We start from the raw sequence: 15,372 nt of genomic DNA on the forward strand, positions 1-15,372 counted from the left end.
TTCCAGCATATCATTAGGACCTCGCTAAAATACTTCTCTCTTTCTCTTTCTCTATTAATGCTTCGGGCTTTATTGTCAGCACTGATTGATTGAAACAGTAAAGAAACCTTTTGCAGAATCCAGCACTGTGCTGGAAAACATTGACATACATGGAGTAGTGACTTTTCTGTGCTCCCTTGCCCTCCAACTCTTGCCATTTTTGTGACAGACTTAAATCCATAGCAGATGGGCATTCTTGTTTTATTTCTTGTTAATGTAAGAAATGCATGGGGGAATCAATATGACTAATCAATTCCCCTTGTACTCTCCCCCCCCCCTTTCTGGGTAGAGGAGTTGCTTTATTGTGAAGCTACATTTTCTGGAAAACTTTAAAAAAAATCAGGGCAGCTACAGGAAATAAATGAGAAGAGGCTCTGCTCATCTGAGAGAGGCAGTGGTGACATGAGCTGCCATGATGCTAGTTTAGTAATGGAAGTGTAGGGATTCTGCTGCTTCCTCTATTCAGGATCCTTTCACACATTGGACTCTCCTTCCTTGGAGGTTTTTAAGCAGAGGTTGGATGGCCATCTGTCATGGATGCTTTAGCTGAGATTCCTGCATTGCAGGGGGTTGGACTAGATGACTCTTGGGGTCCTTTCCAACTCTACAATTCTATGATTCTGTGATTCTACATCATATACCAGAGTTTGCCACGGTTTACACTTGAGATGCAGACAAGAGTACCTGCCCGATTGCGAACACCTGTTCATTACATGTACATACATACACATTCGTAGGTATACGTTTAAGATGTGCACCTAAAATGTAACATGTGAAATGGACATCAGCTATGAGCAAAGATTATTTGTCTCTTTTCACTATCCTGGCAAGCATTTCTATTCCAGCACATCAATCCTGCAATGAATAGTTCCCCTTTTGTTGATGTATTCCATTGTTGAGGAAATGTAAGAATTACGGTAGATAAAGAGACTGGCTACAACATAAAAGTGGAGCTGGATTTGGCTGAAAGGGGGGTGTTTTATGTTTTGGTTTTGCTTGCTTTTTAGTGAGTATTCCTCTGACTCTTAGGGACAATCCATGTGAACATTATTGCATCTTGTTTTATCGTTACAAGTTTTCAGTGTTGTTGTTTTTAATTTTATCTGTAATGAATTTTACATTGCCTTGGATCGCTTTCTAGGCAGAAAAGCGATGAATGCACTTTATGGATAATTGATAAATTAATATTGAATACGGTACACAGAGAATTTCGGTGTGCTGAAACAGACTTTAATAATTGACTTTATACAAGTCCTGGTTATGACACTCATTTGCACATTATACTAAACCATAGACCATTTCCCACAAGGAAATCTTACCCACATTTTTCCTTCCCACTAGTTCATGGAGGAAATAAACACCACCCCTGGCTTAGAGTTACATCGGAACCAGTGTTTGCTCAAACAAACCATGACTGGTACACCAAGAGCAAACCCTGGCTTCATTTCATGGCTTTTTTGAAATGAAGTAATCCACAGCCCCAGGTTTGAACGTAATTCTAAGACAGTTATTATATTTTCTTTCCTCCCAGCGAGGAGTGGGAGCAAGGTGGGCTGTAAGCCATGGTTTATGGTTTACTGTGATGTGCAGTTGTGGTCTGTTTCATGAAAAAAAGATTTAATAAAATTATTTGTACCAGGACAAACCGAATAAAAATCTTTCAAGGCTCATGTTGAAACCAATAAACTATTCCAAAGTCCCAAGGCCAGCTTATCTGGTCTTCATTATCTGAACGCTTGTTGGATGAAACAAATCAGGAACAGATTAGGGAGGAAAATAAAAGGATATGAAACAAGTGTCTGCATTTCTTTGGTTGTCACTGAAACTATCCATGCAGTCATTTTCCAGATTGTGAACTTGCTATATAGGTAGTGGTCCTAACTGAAATCCTTCATATTGTTTTAAAAAAACAATTCTGTATCTCTGTTAGTCATAGAAAAACGAGTGAGCTAAAGATGATAATTTTTATTAGGCTAATTCTGTGATTGAAAAGGGGTGCAAGCTGAAAAGTCATGCAGACCAAAGCAAAACATTGTTAACTGTTGACTTTTTAATCAATGAGGATTAGTTTAAACGAAGTCCAGGTACCTATGTTGTGTCTCTATAGCATGATTCCCCACCCTCAGAAATCTGCAAGGCGGCCAATATGTTATTTCACATGAGAAGTGTATATTAACCTGTGACATGAGGATGAGTCAGGGTAGTAACAACATTTGGGAACGTTTGTGTGCCATTTACATGAGTAAATCATTTATTGAGCAATATTATGAAGAGAAAGGGAAAGCGTGTACTTGGAGATCAAAAGTTAAAAAAACTAGGAGATAGAATTGTAAACTAAATAGCATTATGTTTAAATATTTTAGTAACACTAAGCAGCCAATAAAAGTAACTACTGCTGATGGAAAGGTCAGTCTTCTTTTGTGAGAGTTTTTTCTTCCCATGGGTCAACTAACTTATACTCAGAGTACACCCACTGAAATTAGTGGTCATGATTCAGTTAGGTTCATTCATTTCAATAAGTCTTTCCTGAGTGAAAGTTAGTTGAATACAACCCTATGTGCTTTGGGTCTGGCAGTGAGCAGATCAGCCATGTATGACCACCCAAAAGAAGCAAAACTTGAAACTAATAATGCTGAAATATGCTTAGTGTATAAATCAAGTTATAATAATAAAAACGTAAAAGGGTATATGCTAGTATTATAATTGATTTAATCACATTGCATCATATCCTCCTTTTGTTGTTGCTGCAGAACTCCTCTCAGCTTCCCTACGGAAAAGCTCTCTACGCTTATGAAGGCAAAGAACCTGGTGACCTCAAGTTTAACAAAGGAGACATTATTATACTGCGACGAAAAGTAGACGAGAATTGGTATCACGGGGAACTGAATGGAAATCATGGCTTTTTCCCAGCAAGCTATATCCAGTGTGTCAAGCCCCTCCCACCAGCTCCACCTCAGGGCAAAGCACTTTATGACTTTGAAATAAAGGACAAGGATCAAGACAAGGACTGTTTGACCTTCACCAAGGTAGTGTGAAATGTTGCTTCCCCTCTTAATGAGTATCTCTGTGACTCAGAATGTGTTTGTTCCAAAGGAAACCACGGGAAAAGAGTCAAAACCTTCAGCCATGCTTGTTTCATTTATTATAGCAGTACATCTCAGTGTTTACGGTGAAGAAGGAAAAATACTTCCTATATTATATTATTATTATTATTGTTGGATCCTCTGAAATTCTGTGACATGTCCAAGCTGGTTTTAGGCCTGTCAGATTCTCATGCATGAGAGTTAAGGTGCTTAAACTCTATGTTCGTAAGACAGGATGGGATTAATTTAGAATCCCAGAAGAGGGAGTAAAGGCCCATCAAGCTGAACTCCTGGCTATAAGGCAGCTCTGTCAGTCTGTAGCCCCTCAGAGAGCAACTTCTGCATCCAGGCCACGGAGGATGTGCACTGGGAAAAAAGGTTCTTCACCAGCAAACAGGAAATTCCTTCTCAATTCAGAGCTTAACCTTCAGCTTTTATTGAATATAGGTTACTTCATGAAACTGAAAATGGATTGGTAATAAGAGTGGCTGTTGCATTAGCCCTTACTGTCCACAGGGCAAAGCCTAGAAAACATAGTTATGGAAACAACTGACACCATCTTAGTTACTGTATGTAAGAACAGCAAGTTAGAGGTGTGTTAGGCAGGGCTTTTTCTCAGCCAGAACTCACCAGAACTCAGTTCTGGCACCTCTCAGGTGGGTTCTGGCACCTCTCTAAGAGAATGAAGGGGCATTCATTGTGCGTTCCGGCACCTTTTTTTCTAGAAAAATAGCGCTGCTGTTAGGAACTGTATGAATGGATTCATGTTCGCCTAGCTCTTTACTTCAGCACTCTTAATGCTATATGACACAGCTGAAGTTTGGGGTTGGGTGAACAGAGCCCTCATGAGAGGAAAGCACTGGGAAATTAACATTTCCTCATGATATGGTTAAATACTGATATAATCATATGATGATGCATTTGTAGGATTCATCAAAGGTCTGTGAATATCACTGTGACTAAAGGAACCTTGGCACTTTTAATCCTAATCCCTCTGTGCTACAACTATTTAGAGGGGTGGCAGTAGCTTCACTGTATCTGGAGGCTGCAGCTCTCTAAATAATAACCAATCACTTATGCATATTGTTGCTTCTCTATGGTAGCCATAATGGAGATGGCGTATTTTCATAAACACATTCCTGCATTTTACTTTCCTGGAGTAACTTTTTGACATTAGTTGACGAACGACTTGCTGCTGTTTCCACCAGTGCGTTACAGCTGTCCTACTCCTTTGTGTATATGTGGTGTCATTTTCAAATACAAGGTTTTCCCCCTCCAAGTAAGCATTTGTAACTGCTTCCTCATCCATCTTTGGTCGTGTTTGCCATCCTCCTTTACCAGTTGCTGCTTTGTTTTGCCTCGGGGACTTTGATTGCTTCTCCACAGCATTTCTTTTATTATTATTCCTACAGCTTCTTTCCTACTATGCACCCTGTCACCCTAGTAACTGTGTTTTTGTCTCCTGTCTTCTCTGACAGCCGGATAATCTATTTCTCATCTCGGGACTTCACTCTGTCTTTATTTCATCAGGCTTTTCTATGCTAATTGTAGCTGTCACCTTGCTGATGAAGCTCTTCCTGTTTAGATGGATTCCAGATCCCACACACTGCTGGAGTCAGTGAGTTAGCTCAGCTCCACCATGAATGGCACAAGCTCTGTGTTGTTACTGATATGGTTCTGTCAGTCAGAGGAATTTTAGGCTTCACATTTTCATTTTGATGTGGCTGGGAAAGAGAGGGGGCCTTATATGCATCCTGGAGACCCTGGGCTGGATTTCAATCTCATTTCCATTAATGACTCTGCAGTGAAGTCTGTAGAGTTGCATGTGTCAAACCCTGCATAGATAAGAACAGTATGAGAAGTGTTTGGCCTTCTGTTAAATCACAATCTGATTCACTTAAAGCGTTATGTGGGATATTTGGAAGTGACTACATTAATGAACGCATTCCAGGATCCAATCTTTCAAATTCACTAGCGAAACATATTACTATAAAATAATGCGGTGTGTCGTTGCAACTATTTCTTTTACAGTAGGATACAGGCCAGCCCTTTCAATCCAGAAACTCAGAATCCGCCTCCTAGCCACCGCATTCCTGATCAGGCAGCTCCAGATTTCCTTTCCCATCCCCATTTGCCATGTTTCTATGTTGTCCCCCCCCCCACATTCTTCTTCCAGTAATTAAGCAAATAGAAATCTGTTGCCCTTTGAATTAAAAAAATGCTTCCTAGCTCTCGTTATCAGCTTTTGTTTTCAAAAATCCTGCACCTTCAGATCATATCACCTTCCATAGTCCTGGACATGATAGCAGGCAATTACTCAACTGAAGAGCAGGAGCTTGTATTCTTCTGTGGCATAGCTGGTTTGTCTGTATAGCAGCAATTGGGGAAATATTGTAAAAACAAGAATTAAGCACCATGCAAAATGCACCTCTCACGTGACTCTCCATATGTTGTCTGACCATCCCTAGCTGTTGACTCTGCTGCCTAGGGCTGTCATACGATATCTGGAATGCCACGGGTACCCCGTTCCTTTCCTATACATTGATTCCCATAAAGAGATACTTCCCAGGCCTTTCTGAGCTTTTGGCTGGTAACAAATGGCATGGCCAGGCATGCACTCCTAACACTGATTTCTCATTCACAGTTCAGAGCATTACTCAACAATTAAAGCTAGAACTAACTCATATAATATAATATAATATAATATAATATAATATAATATAATATAATATAGGCCTGTTCTGCAAGTGATCAATTTTAGAGCTGACAGAAAGGGGGGGAGGGAATGACCGTGCATAGTATTCAACTGTAATTATGCTGAATGCCACCCTGCACCCCCACTTTATCAAGCTAGAATTATTTTTCTATTGGTAATAACTGTGCACGACGAGAATACCAGCATCATATCCTTAGCAATCTATCCTGAAAAGAGTGTTTTCTTTCTGTATGGCTATAAATGGGCGCAAGCATTTATTACCAGCTGGCAAATATTGACAATAGTGACAGCAGAACACTGCATGCTATGATGCCATTCTGCCATAATTCAAATATTTCCATAAAGTGACCTTATTTCATGCCATGTCATGTGGTATATCTGGGTTTGAGACATAATTTCATGTATCCCCCCCCCCCCCCGCAACAAAGAGCTGATCCCACCTTTTCTTTTGTAAATCAATCTTAATTGAAATTATGGATCTTCAGCATAGCTTCTGGCAGTAGTTATAAAACGGAATTGCTCATCTTAACAATACCTTTGGGAGGAGACTGTCAGGCAGTGACTAATTCTGAAGCCTTTTGGCTGCAATAAACAGAAGAAAGAACATAAAGTTTCCCTGCAAAACAATGGAAGGTGCATTTGAAATAACAAGTTTCCCATCTTTTGCTGTATGGAAATCAATATGCTGTGTGGGTTAGCAAGTAGTGAAGAATAGGTGGAGTTGCACTTCGTTAGGTCTGTAGACTAAACACAGGTAAACATGTGGATTTTCCTGTAGTGGGTGGATGAGGTCCTTGGGTGGGTTGTATCTCATACTCACTCCACTAGGCAGACTACATGCAAATAGGGACTCTCTTTCTCCCCCAGTGTTCCCAACCCTTCGTTGTTTTGTTTCTCGGTTTAGTTGGGAACCTGTGCTTTTCCTTCAAGACATCTCTTTTGTTCACCAATTAGCAGGGTTCGGGGAGAAGGCAAGTTTGTGTTTCTTTGGAGCCTGCACCATCTAGGATTCAAGAGATCCTAAAAGACTTGCCCGCATTGCTTCCTCACTGTTGCATGGGAATGGAAGCCACCCACTGAGGCGCAGCTCCCACAGGTTCCCTTCTCTCTGAAACTGGTAAAGATATGTGCTTCAGTCTTCCTCTGTAACTTCCCTAGTAGCCTCTCCGAACTCTCTATCCTGCCACTCACATTGCCCAAATCCCATGTCACCTATATCTCAGCACAAGTTCACCCTGTTACATCGAGGTCTGTCATGCAGCTTGCCAGATCCCCAGTGCCCTTCTCTCTTCTTACTTCTTACAGTAATTCCCTTGTCTCTCTCCCTCTCTGTATAACTACTAAAACAGCTATTGGTCCAAGCTACCCTCTGCTTGCACAGTACTGATATTTCCTTCTACTGACCGTGCATCATTGTTAGGCTTCCATATTTTGTGGTAATTTGTTGTTTTCATGCAAACTTTTGTTTGTCACCTGATTGTAATTCCGTCTCATATCAGTGTAACTCTTCCTCCGGTGTGCCATGACTCTGAGCTGAAGATATTATAAGGTGCGTTGATTGGATACACATCTATACTTTTTTGTGTGTATATGTGACCGAGGACGCATGCTAACAAATAGACATATTCTTCATGAATTTGTCTAATCTTTTTTTAAAAAAATGAACATAAAGAGCCAGTCAGGATGCACAGAAATCAACCCATGGCTTGAGATAAACTCTGGGAACCTGTGGAAATTGATCACAGTCAGGGATGGGCTGGGTGTGTGCTGTAATTCCACAACAAACACAAAATGTGGCATTGGGCAAGCATTCTGGCTTCCCAAGAATCTTCATCTTTCTTTGTTAGTTTGACGTTTCTAGCACTTGGAACAGCTGTAAATATGTGCTTGAAATTTTGTGGGCAACCCCTGCTGTGATCTCAGAAGCTAGACAGAAGGCTGAGAAAGATTCCCAGTGGTTTGGGTGGTACTTCACTGCCCTACATTCAGTGCTCCATGTCCCTGTCCATGAGTAGCAGAACCAGAACAGATTGTGCCAAATCATCACATTTGCAAAAGAAGGGAATGTTGCAAAATTAAAGGGGTGGGGAGGGGTCAGGATTGTGCAGAATTTTCCAGGAAGGAGTTTGGTAAAAACCTGTGCTTTTCTTTGGAATGCTCCACAGTATCAAATATGGATTGACAGATGCAGATTTTTAGTTTCTGTTAGTGTGAATTGCACATAGCTCCAAGACCCATAAATCAATAATTTGCATGTTACGTTATTAGTGGGGAAGTACAGAGACAAATGTTCTCACATCTGCTGTTTGCACATATAATGTGACATTCAAATCTGCTCTCAGTCAGAAAAGGACATGGAGTGATCCATAGAATTTTTCAATGTGATGCTCAAATCAGTCTTACAACCCTGGCAACAGCTGTGCTTTTCTCCAGTGAGTGTCATCCCACTGACTTCTCTCCAGGCATATATGCAAATTCTGCAGCTGCAGTGCAAGTAGGATTTGGGCAGGTACAGCTTAGTCGGTGGCCTTTGAAGGGGCGGGGGGGAATAAACCGGGAAATGCGTCTCCCTTTTCCAATATATTCAGTTATCGGAGTACAGTCTTCTGAAAGACTGCATGAACTAAACAAATGTAACAAGTGGAAAGAGATTTTGGGTCAACACTTTGAACCAATATATTCTTATAGATTTTCTATTTCCTGAGCTGCAGGCTGCATACACATGATGCGTTTAAAGCACATGACTTTCCCGCAAGGAATCCTGTGATCCAGTCTGTTAAGGGTGATGGAAATCATAGCTTTATGAGGGCTAAACTACAGTTCCCAGGATTCTTGGCGGGGGGAGCTATGTTATTTAAATGTGTGGAGTGTATGCAACCAGAAATTCATTTTTATCTTGGGAAACAAGTAATAATAGGGATATTTAGATATAGATTACTTATACAATGTAATTCTTTTACACTTTCAAGTCAATGGAAAGTCTTTGTTCATACTAGAAATTGTAGTATTGGTGCAGGATCAAGTTACAGTGCGCTTGCTTCATATATAACCTGGCACATGGTTCCTTTCATAGGTGCCAACTCTATGGGGCCCTGGTCCCTTTGGGGGGGGCCAATAATTTCTGCAAGTTTGTGCTTTCCTCCCTCCTTCCCTCCCTTTTCTGCAATGACTCCCCGTTTGTGGAATGCTCTCCCCAGGGAGGCTCGCCTGGCACCTTCATTATACATCTTTAGGTGCCAGGAAAAAGCATTCCTCTTCTCCCAGGCCTTTGGCTAATTAAACAATACATCCAGTTACAGGTGGATAGCCGTGTTGGTCTGCCATAGTCAAAACAAAATAAAAAATTCTTTCCAGTAGCACCTTAGAGACCAACTAAGTTTGTTCTTGGTATGAGCTCATAAGTTTGTTCTTGGTACGAAAGCTCATACCAAGAACAAACTTAGTTGGTCTCTAAGGTGCTACTGGAAAGAATTTTTTATTTTGTTTAAACAATACATGGCCTTTTAAACTGTGGTGTTTGTTTGTTACTATGTTATGCATTTTTTGTGTTTTTATATTGTAAAGCGTCCTATGAGCCTCAAATGAAGGGCAGTGAATGAATGAATGAATGTCTAGAGCACGGGTGTCAAACACAAGGTCCGCGGGCCGAATCCGGCCCGCCAGACCTCGTCATGTGGCCCGTGTTGCGAGCCCTCTGAATGAAAAAGCGGCTTGGGGGGGGCTGCCGCGTGCGATCGGCAGCTGCCCCCAAGCCGCATTTTCACTCAGAGGGCTCACAAAGTCGCTGCGGAAGCGGCAGCAGCAGCGGGAGCCCAGCGACGGAGTGCACACGCGCGACATTATTACTTACATTATTACAAAAAAGAGTAATAATTGAATGCAGTGACAATAATTTATGATAATAAAGAGTGGACACATAGTCCTACAGATACAACCGGCCCTTTGAGGGTGACCAAACTGCTGATGCGGCCCCCAATGAATTTGAGTTTGACACCCCTGGTCTAGAGAGTCACAGGTTCCCCACCACTACATTAACCCCTTGGTTGGTGTACATGGGTGATCCATTCTTTTTCTATCAAGTGAGACACATCACCAACATTCAATAAAATAAATGGCAAGGAGGGAGAACCTATGACCCTCCAGTTGCAGTTGGACCACACCCTCCCATTATCCTTGGCTAATGGCCATATTGGCTGATGTTCATGGTGTTTGGTAATTTGATTGATTGATTGAATTTATATACCGCCCTATACCCGGAGGTATCTCTATCTCTGCTAGAAAACACTACAAATACATTGTTGCAAACCTCTTTGAGTGGTATATAAATTGTGTTAAAAAAACAAACGTTAAGGTGACTAATATTGTGTATCTTACAGAAATTCCTGTTCCTATTTTACAATGGCTAAATAATGCTAATAATTAGTCTATGGTCTTCCCATTGGATTAACAGTTGGAAAAGTAGGTTGAAAAGTATAACTAACCGTGTCTTCCCTTTATGGAAGACCTGGTTGCTACTTGGAGAGCTTTCTTTTGTTTTGCTTTGTGGGTGATTTATAGGGCACATCCCCCCCCCCATGGAAACAAAGTGTGAAAATCTGCCTATTTGTATATTATGATGTGATTGATCTCTGTCTTTTTTTTTAGGATGAAATTTTGACTGTCATCAGGAGAGTAGATGATAATTGGGCGGAAGGAATGCTGGGAGATAAGATTGGAATATTTCCTATCCTCTATGTAGAGGTAAGATCAGATTGTCATGTGGTTGGTTACTGAGAAACAAAGCTGTTTACTGTAATAAAAAGGGGGAAAAGTGAGATGCAAAGCCCTTTGGATGGGGTTTTTTTTGGGGGGGGAGGAAGCATAGAATTATAATGAAGCTCTGATATCGATCCTCTGCTGAAAAAAGAAAATATTGCTCAGTGTAACTGAAATCCATGCAGCCAGTATGCTCATGAAAATTGTCAGAGGCTTTTCTGTTTATAGTATTTATAGCTTAATCTCAGTTGATACATGTGGGAAATGGGAGACTACAATCACAGCAAAAACTTCGTTTGATTTGCAGCCACTGTAGAATGGAAATGCATGTTGCCCCCCCCCCAAAAAAAAATCCCCATTGTATTCCATTTGCACAAGTCTCTCACATACTGTTTGATCATCTCCTGACCCAACTGGTGGCTTCTGTGTAATACCGGAATTCTTGCTAGCCAAGCTAGTCCTCTAATTTTATGGGTTAGAAATGCTGTTACCTAGGATCTGTTTGCTTACATAGCCAGGAACACAAGTGGAAGGCATGGCCCAGTTGCAGTTTCTGGATGGTGCAGTAGCCTGTGGTGACCCAAGGCACACAACAGGGGCTTCTTCCTGCATTGGTGATGTATGCAAGTAGTGATGACATGGTTTGGCCAAGTTAAGTGATTGATTCCCAGAAGGATGCATTCCTATAATGTGTAAAGAATATTGACTATAACAAATTAGGCTTCTAGATGGGGGTTTCATATTATACCGGTAATATGATATTGCAAACAAGTCATTGGCAACAATTTTCTTTAACTTGCCAGATTTTTCCTTTTTTTCTGAATGGTAATTCCATATTAAGAGAGAGTAGGAATGTCAACACATCATATGGATGCTACAAAAAAAAACCAAACATCCTGCATGCATCCATATTACGTATTATCAGTCTCATAAAATAACTGGAGGTGTTATCTATAGTATATATTACAATGAAATAATTGAAATGCAGTGTTGGTTATGGGAACTATCCACACAATTCATCCAAACCATGTTATTCTAGCTTGCAGACATTACTGCTGTAGCATGCAGTCCTGACCATATGGATTGGATGCTTGATGTTGCCAAGATCACGCAGGCATGGAGCCTAAATGAGCATCTGGTGGGTGTGGCTTTAATCAAGTAAATTCTACAGGGACTTGGATTGATGACCTTTGAGGCTCCTTGCAGCTCTCTGCCTTTACTCTTCAACCCTTCACTGTAGGCTTGCAACAGTGCAGAAATTATTATAGCTTAATGGTATTTCAGTGCGGAATGTTTAATGCCTCGCATCTTTCAGTTTTCTGTGGTGGCTCCCACCCACCCCCCAAAACAAGGATGCAAGGGAATTCATTTTGTGAAATATTAAGTGTAAAACCAGTGGTATGGACAGCTTGTTTATACAGCTTTCCTGGAGGAAGTATGCATGAGCGCACACGTCCGTTCAAAGCATCGGTAAGGAGCGTGTGGGCCTCCAGATGTCGATGGACTACATATCCCATCATCCTTGACCCTTGGCCTGGCTGGGGCTGACGGGAGCTGAAGCTGCAACATAGCTCAGTCAGTAGAGCATGAGACTCTTAATCTCAGGGCCGTGGCTTCAATCCCCATGTTGGGTGAAAGATTACTGCATTGCAGGAGTTTGGACTAGTCGACCCTTGGAATACCTTCCAACTCTACAATTCTATGAAAAAGCACATTTCAGTACAGAAAGATTCTATGACCACTCTGTTATGGGCATGTTTCTGACTTGAACCACTACTACCATTTCTGATTTATGCTGGTTGTACCAAAATGAGGGTCGTGTCCATCCATAATGAGCCAAAGTAACCTGACAGTAACCTCAGAAATAAGGCTTTTCCAGTGTCACAGCCCTCTCCAAAAAGCCAGGAAGGAGAGAAAAAAAGTAGTTTACCAGCTGTATGATTATTAACTGCAGGAGTAGCCAATCTTAAATAAAGCACTGCGGATATAAATTCCTCAACTGACAAGAGGTATAATTTTAAAATAAGGATTTAGTAACTGTTGTTGAAACATGGACTGCTTACGGAAGCTAAATGGCTGGTGATGTTCTCGTCTCATGATGTTAGATGCAGGCAGATTATCTGATTAAATGATACACAGTGGGATTCCCTTAGCTGCTGCATTTATATTCAGTCAGTGCACCAGGACTAAACTTATTACTAGTGTAAAGCAATCTTGAGAGGAATTTGCAGTCAAAAACATTCTGGGAACTGAAGGCATGAGGTCTGCTACCCATCTTAACTCATTTTGACACTGACTAATGCAATCATGATCATAAGGCCTCTGTCTTTAGTGGTACTTTTCACATTTCGAAGCAAGATGTGTACAAACTCACATCTGGGAAATAGAGAGATTTTTTTTCAGGGCGCATTTTTCTCCAGACGCTTACCTTCAGTCCTCCTGTACTGCCAGTCTCTCTCTTCTGAAGAGATAATCCCGAGACAAAGAAGAAAAGATAATGGTAAGTTTGACACTTTCTTATAGAATTGTAGAGTTGGAAGGGACCACAAGGATTATCTAGTCCAACCCCCTGCAATGCAGGAATCTTTTACCTAATTGTGGGACTTGAACCCACAGCCCTGAGACTAAGAGTCTCACGCTGTACTTATCCACAGGGTTGTAGGGCAGACAAGTGTGAATCAGGGAGACACAGATCTAAGACAGTAAAGCACCCTTAAAAGGAGCAGTAGGAACTGCTGGTCGGGGGCACAGAGCCACACACACACCCATTGTACCACTGCAGGCAGCAGCGAGATCAGGGCTGCAGAGGAGCATCAAATTTCCTGTGCTTGCACCTTTGCCACCACCCACTCCCACAATGCCCTGTTAAGTGCAGTGCCATCTCACTATGCCAGCTGCTCCTGGTTCTTAATCTGCATGCTGTGATCTCATGAGGGGACCCACACGGACAGGGACAATCCATGGAAAACCTGGATTGATGTTTGCTCTGATTGAGCATTAAAGAGCAGTTTTTTGCAGGGCAAAAGGGAGCCCCAAACCACTCAGGCGCAGAGCTTTTAAGTACGGGTCTGTGCCTGGAAAGAGCAGGGCAAAAGGTAAGTCTATATAAGCCCTAATTCTTCCTCTTCATTGCTTTCCTCATTGTTCTCCAGGAGTTAGAGAACAGCTCCAGGAGTTAGAGAGGGATAATTTTCCACACATGAAGGCTCTGCACTTTTATTTTTATTTTTAGTTTCTGAACTGTGCAGGGAACACCTGCAAGTCCAAGAGGCTCCTCACCACGTAGTTGCTCTCTAACCCCCGTTTTTGTGGCAATAACCAATTTGTTCTGTGTCCTAACACCTACTGAAAGATTTGGATGTCATACAATGAGGAAGGAGAAGGGAAAAAAGGAATATCTTAGATTTCCTACTTCTCTGCATCACTGAAATCTATAACTTAATATTTTGAATGTCCCCAACATTCAAAATATTAATGTTGCACCTCTCCAACAGGTGAGGTATAGCTGAGCTCTTCTGGACTTTGTAACAAGGTAGAACAACAAGAAATATGGGGCATTAATGTAGGGGTGCGGAACCTGTGATCCTCAACCAAAAGCAATCCTTTGTAAGGGCTTCCTAGACATGAGTAGTCAGGTAGCCTTTGGAAGGATAACGGCCAATGTGTTTGCATTTGAAGAGGTACTCTGGGAAGAATGATCTCACTGAAACTAAGCTTTGAATCTGTTTTCATGCAGATTAGCTCCTGAGTAGGCAGAGTCCACAAACCCAAAGTTTGCAAATGGACAAGAATATTTATCCAATTACCTGTGGGAAGAAACAGCGTTTTGTCACACCTGACATTCAATAGGGCTGCAAGGGAATGGGACTTCACAAGACTGCCAATTCTCCATTAGTCAGTTTCAAATCCTCCCTCTACCCACCTGCCTTGCAATGTGGTGTGCTGTTACATTAATCTCATTATCTAAATTGGTGCAGGTACCTGCTCACCACAGTGATTTACAGAGCTAGGATTCCCAATTGGCCCAGTCGCTTCTGCTTTTCCATCTTCTTCAGTGTGTGCTTGTATTATGATTTGTTCTGTCATGGCTGGCATTAATTAATGGGCAGTAACTCATCACACCTCAGAAAGCAACAGTTGGCTCCCACATTTTCCCTATGCTGGCGGCAGAACTAATGAAAGTCACTCCTGCTTTTCCCCACCACTGCTGCTGCTGCTGCTTCTCCTTCCCTTTAGCTCCATTGTGATCACAACCACCATGCAACTAAGGAAATGCAGACTCAAAGTTAAAATTCCTAGATTGTCAATTGCCAGCATACCAGGAAGAAGACAACCAAATGTGGATAAGTAGGTTGTATGGTTATTAAATTTAACAACTTGAGGATATGCAAAACAAATTAGTCAGATTTGTAACCAAATCAGATAAAGTCTGGGCAGGTGTTCATTAATAGATGGGGGGGTAATTTCTACCCCCATCACCTGGGCAGGTTAACAACCACACATTGTGCACACAGCAAAGTTTCCTAAGATTCCTCCATCCCTGCTGCATGGACCTTGGGTGTAAGACCCCAACAGGCACACTGTGGCCCCATTGGCCAGCGTTCACCCCAATGTGTCTGCCAGGCCAAATGGCACCTCCCAGCACCCGCAGGCCATGCCTGACAACAATGACTAGGGGGTGCCCACAACCCTCAGGTAAAAGCATTCCCTTCTTTCTGAAATCTTCCCACCTGCCCAGACTACATACCAGCTAGCCAAATTAGAGTAACAGCACTCCAA

The 15,372-nt window shown here is 41.8% G+C and overlaps 1 protein-coding gene across 1 annotated transcript in view; it reads left to right on the top strand.

The window, feature by feature from the left end:
- SH3RF3 (SH3 domain containing ring finger 3) overlaps positions 1-15,372 on the top strand; it is a 100,044-nt gene that overhangs the window by 33,945 nt on the left and 50,727 nt on the right. Inside the window, exons 2-3 of the mRNA XM_033146392.1 lie at positions 2,790-3,065; positions 10,483-10,578. Of these exons, the coding sequence (XP_033002283.1) occupies positions 2,790-3,065; positions 10,483-10,578 (372 nt within the window). The remainder of the gene's footprint in view (positions 1-2,789; positions 3,066-10,482; positions 10,579-15,372) is intronic.

The sequence above is a fragment of the Lacerta agilis genome, chromosome 4 (assembly GCF_009819535.1).
Source record: "Lacerta agilis isolate rLacAgi1 chromosome 4, rLacAgi1.pri, whole genome shotgun sequence".
NCBI classification, from domain to species: Eukaryota; Metazoa; Chordata; class Lepidosauria; order Squamata; family Lacertidae; genus Lacerta; species Lacerta agilis.